The 4401-nt window shown below is 30.7% G+C and overlaps 1 protein-coding gene across 1 annotated transcript; it reads right to left on the bottom strand.

The window, feature by feature from the left end:
* Positions 1-738: 738 nt before the first annotated feature.
* LOC145105735 (protein FAR1-RELATED SEQUENCE 3-like) lies at positions 739-4101 on the bottom strand. The gene is made up of 11 exons (XM_079042813.1): positions 4096-4101; positions 3981-4011; positions 3765-3912; positions 3624-3635; positions 2676-2710; positions 2426-2566; positions 2089-2166; positions 1780-2013; positions 1216-1669; positions 940-1135; positions 739-825 (listed from the first exon to the last, which is right to left on the bottom strand). The coding sequence occupies exons 1-11, from the start codon at positions 4099-4101 to the stop codon at positions 739-741; spliced, it is 1422 nt and encodes a 473-aa protein (XP_078898939.1).
* Positions 4102-4401: the final 300 nt, after the last annotated feature.

Genomic DNA, 4401 nt, shown 5'->3' with positions numbered 1-4401 from the left:
ACCACTTAAGAAGGTGTTTACGGCCGTGAACAAGGGTTTACGGTCGACAGACAGTTTACGGTTTCTGAAGGCTTGGTGAGTTTACGGCCGTAAACTCAAGAACAGGGTTTACGGTCTTTGAAGGCTTGGACCGTAAACTCAAGAACAGTGTTTACGGTCTTTGAAGATGGACCATAAACTCAAGAACAATGGTGCTGATTTCGAAGAGATAAGCGTTTCCAGACGTTCCGAAGTGACTCCAAACGATGTTTCTCGATGTTTCCCGAAGTTTGAACGTGTTTTTAGATGTTTACGGTCAAGATTCTTAGAGAGAGAAGGAGAGAGTTTTCGGCCAGAAATGTTCAAATGAAGGTGGAGGTCTCATATTTATAGTGGTTTTGTGGTCGGTGGTGGGGGTCCACTCTTTACTGGCCGTAAACGGATATACGGTCGTAAACGAGTTTACGGTCGTAAACGAGTTTACGGCTGTAAACTCACTTAGGCCGGAATTGATTGATTTTTCGAGATATTCGGGTTTCCGCGCGATTTTTGGTTCTGACTCGTAAATAATTTAATTATGTATAACTAGATTATTTTCTAAACCAAGAAGATTGACGGAAAAGTTAATGAATTCGAAATTTTATTAATGGAAATCGCGTAACGGAAATGGACAAAGTTTCGGGTTGTCACAGAAGGGTATGAATGGTGTAAACTATAAATTCTAACAGAATTTCGCTTAAAATTCTAACAGAATGTATCTTAAATTCTAGCAGAAGCCGGTTTTGAAATGTAGTTGTGGCATAGATTTTGTTCTGAAATAGTTAATTTCTGATTGAACAATATGTGCTAAGAAGGTAAACATAGTGAGTTTGTGTTCAATATAAAAAAAATATTCACCTTGTTTGGAAGTTTTTTTGTAATATGCCACATACAAAACCTATGTGCTGACATTGGAAATACTTCATTAACAGCCTTGTTTAAAGCTGGATCTTGATCTGTAAGAACAAGCATAGGTTGTTTTTTGAATGCTTTCAAAAATGCTCTAAGCAGCCAAGAGTAAGAACTAGCATCTTCTCTACTCAAAAGTCCAGCACCAGAAGTCATACATTTCTTATGATTATCTATCCCAGTGAAAGGTACGAAAACCATATCATATCTGTTTGAAAAGATAAAAGTTGGTAAGCGTTATCGGAATCAAGAAAAATTAAGTGAAAACATTGCAAAATTTAAAAATACTTATTCATGCTGAATGTGGCATCCAGAGAAACAACGTCTCCAAAAGCATTGTAGTTGTACTTTGCAGTTTCATCAGCCCAAAAAATCGAATTCAATTTTTTCTCAACAACTTTAAAATCGAAAGAAAAACTTGGGATATTTTTTTTCCTTTCCAACATCTTCACTACAAGGAATTTTGCATCCCTGGCACCTATGTAATAATTGAGATTTCTCGTACTGTTCTTGAAATCAGAAACCAACCCACCTCGAATGTCAGAACCACCCTGAAGTCCGGAATGCAATCTATGTGCTCTTGAGGCACCAATATTTTGCTTTGACAAGTTATGAATAAAGATCTCCTGTGAATAATCAAGTTTCCTCTTTGTACGAGACAAAAACATATTGTCCTTACCAAACAACTTATGATTATGTTGTTCGACAAATTCAGCAACATTATATTTATTAGTACCATGTACTAGAATAAAAACAATTTCGCTTTGCATTTGCACCTAAATGAGTCTTTCCTTCTCTGAATCTTATTATGTTGAGGGTCCAAAGTATCCACTTTAGCGGTTGTTGGTTTACCTTCCCGATTGCATAGCAAATGTCGTTGTGTGGTAATGCTGGATTCGGTTGTTCTAAATGGTCCAAGCCTGACATCAAAGCCTGCTAATGATGCATAATTGTAATACATTGATAATGCTGTTGTATATGAATCAACAATTGAATTGATTTTAGGTTTGATGTTGTCTGAAACAACAAGAATCCAATACGATGATCCACCAGGAGAAACATAATCATGTGTAACATGAGATTGTTCTGCATAAAAGAAAAATTAAAAAAGTGGCAAAGAATTAATCTAGTTTATTAAACTTTTTTTTTTCATATACTAACCTTTCTGAAAATCAATGTTATCATCTTCTATAGTATAATCTGCCTCATTATCATTGAACTCGAATTCGTTTTCAGCATCTTTTAATTAGAGTATGTGTAATGGATACGTAAATATATATAAAAACGAAAAAAATACATAAAATACATCACCTGGGTTATGATTACTAGAATCACCGAAATGATATTCAGAATTGTCATATATGTGATCTTGAATGTGTTCTAATGGATCCTCATCTTTGCGAGTGCAAGTTACGCCATATCACAAAAAACAATATAAAATTTCAACATTATTATTAAACAAATTAACAAATATAAAAAACTTATAAAGTAAATTCACCTAAATTTAGATTGCTACTCTCAGATATTTGAAACTCGACATTATGTAGAGAATCATGATCCCGTAACCCGAAATCTTCATACTCCTTAGGATATTCATGTTGATCATGAATATGATCGTCACCAGCTGATACTGTATCATCTATAAGATAAGTAACAACACGATTGAACACCAGTTGATTGGGGAAAGCAAAATAAATTCAATATTACAAACTTTGAGCCAATTCAGTATATATTAAAAAAGGAGAAACCGTGTAAATGATATGTAACTAAAAATGCGTGATATCTGTATTCATTGTTATCAAATATTTTGTTTTTTAAAATTTTTAGAAAGATTGTACGGATAATAATCAACACAAAATCGTATTATTCATCATGATATTGTAAATATTTGACATATTCAAATTCCAAATATAATAAATTGCATAGATATGACTTCAACACATCCTGCGTTTTAAATTAGACTTTTAATAAATTAGACTTTTAATAATAATTTTTTTTATTGAATTAACAAATGATTTCTGGTTTGTTATGGCATAAACGCGTATACTAAGAAATCAATTAATATCACAAGAGTGTTATTCTGTGAGAAAATTTGAAACAAGATCTACAAAAAATTTATTTTTCACACATTTTTTCTGTATATTCTCGTACAACTTAACATATACATACTTATATCACGGTATCATGATACCACAATCTTATTCTGTAAAAATATATGTAATAATAATAACAGTAAATTTATTTTGCTCATGTTTGATCTATATATTGTAATACAGATTAGCATTCTGGTAGAATTTGATCCCAAGAATTCTAACGGAATCTTTGATTAATCAATAGGTAAAACGAATTTAGAAACACTTATTCTTTAAGAATAATAAGCATTGTGTTTTTGTTTTTTTATGTATATTGTAGTCAACGGTTACATTCTACTACTTTTGATAATAAGAACTGTGTTATTGTTTGTTCTGTACGAATAATAAAAATTGTTGTTATATCAAACATTCTAACAGAATGTGTACATATAACATTAGGTATAACACAATTTACGAAGAACTGTTTTATACAGAAATATGAGAACAAAAATACATTTACAACAACATCTCTGTAGTCATATGATAAAAAAGAAAATGTATGGAATTTTAATCAAACTCAAAATGAAAATTATTAATATTAATTGCATGAAAACATAAACTTACAAGGAGAAACCCCTATAATTCATGAATCCATATCATTATTATACTGAAATAAAACTCCATAAAATCCAATAAGACTAAATTGAAAACATTATTCAATCCCTAAAATATGTTGACGAAGTAAACATCTACTCTCTGTTGAACCTTGCTTGAGGACAGTTCCTCCTATCATGACCAACACCAAAACAAATCCCACATCTTCTTATTTTCTTCCGATCTTTATGCACTTGACATTGATTGACATTCCGATCATTGTTATCAGAAAAGTCCTTCTTATTGTTATCAACATTATCTTTGTTTTGAAAAACACAACAATAAAATTCAAAAAATGAATTTCATCACTGAAATATCGTAAAGAACAAATATGAGATGAATCTGATAAATGATTATTCTGAACTATGAATATAAAAAAATTTATATGCATATGATAAACGATACTTCAACACTATAAAAAAAACTTCCACGAACAACATACCTCCATTAACGAAATATCAGAATAAGAAAATTGCTCTGAAGATGATGAACTATGAATTTGCAATGGAATAAAACGTATACGATGGATATATATATATATATATATATATATATATATATATATATATATATATATATATATATATATATATATATGTGTGTGTGTGTGTGTTATATTCGTTGATAAAATGCATATTTAATAGCCTGATATTTAGGAATTTGATTGATATCAATCAAAGTTTAATTAACTGGGAAAATATAAATTATACTGCAAGATTACATTAATACCCTTTAAGAATAATTGGTC

Source organism: Lactuca virosa, chromosome 4, assembly GCF_052849685.1.
Source record: "Lactuca virosa cultivar CGN04683 chromosome 4, Lactuca_virosa_CGN04683_v6, whole genome shotgun sequence".
NCBI classification, from domain to species: Eukaryota; Viridiplantae; Streptophyta; class Magnoliopsida; order Asterales; family Asteraceae; genus Lactuca; species Lactuca virosa.
This window is presented reverse-complemented; position numbering and strand designations above follow the sequence as displayed.

Bases quoted from the DNA above. Each gene is read 5' to 3' on its own strand.
- LOC145105735 (XM_079042813.1), bottom strand. The intron at 2,567-2,675 runs GTTTCTCCTTTT...CTTATCTTATAG, and splicing joins AGTTACATATCATTTACACG to ATGATACAGTATCAGCTGGT. The intron at 2,014-2,088 runs GTTAGTATATGA...TCTTTTATGCAG, and splicing joins TAACATTGATTTTCAGAAAG to AACAATCTCATGTTACACAT.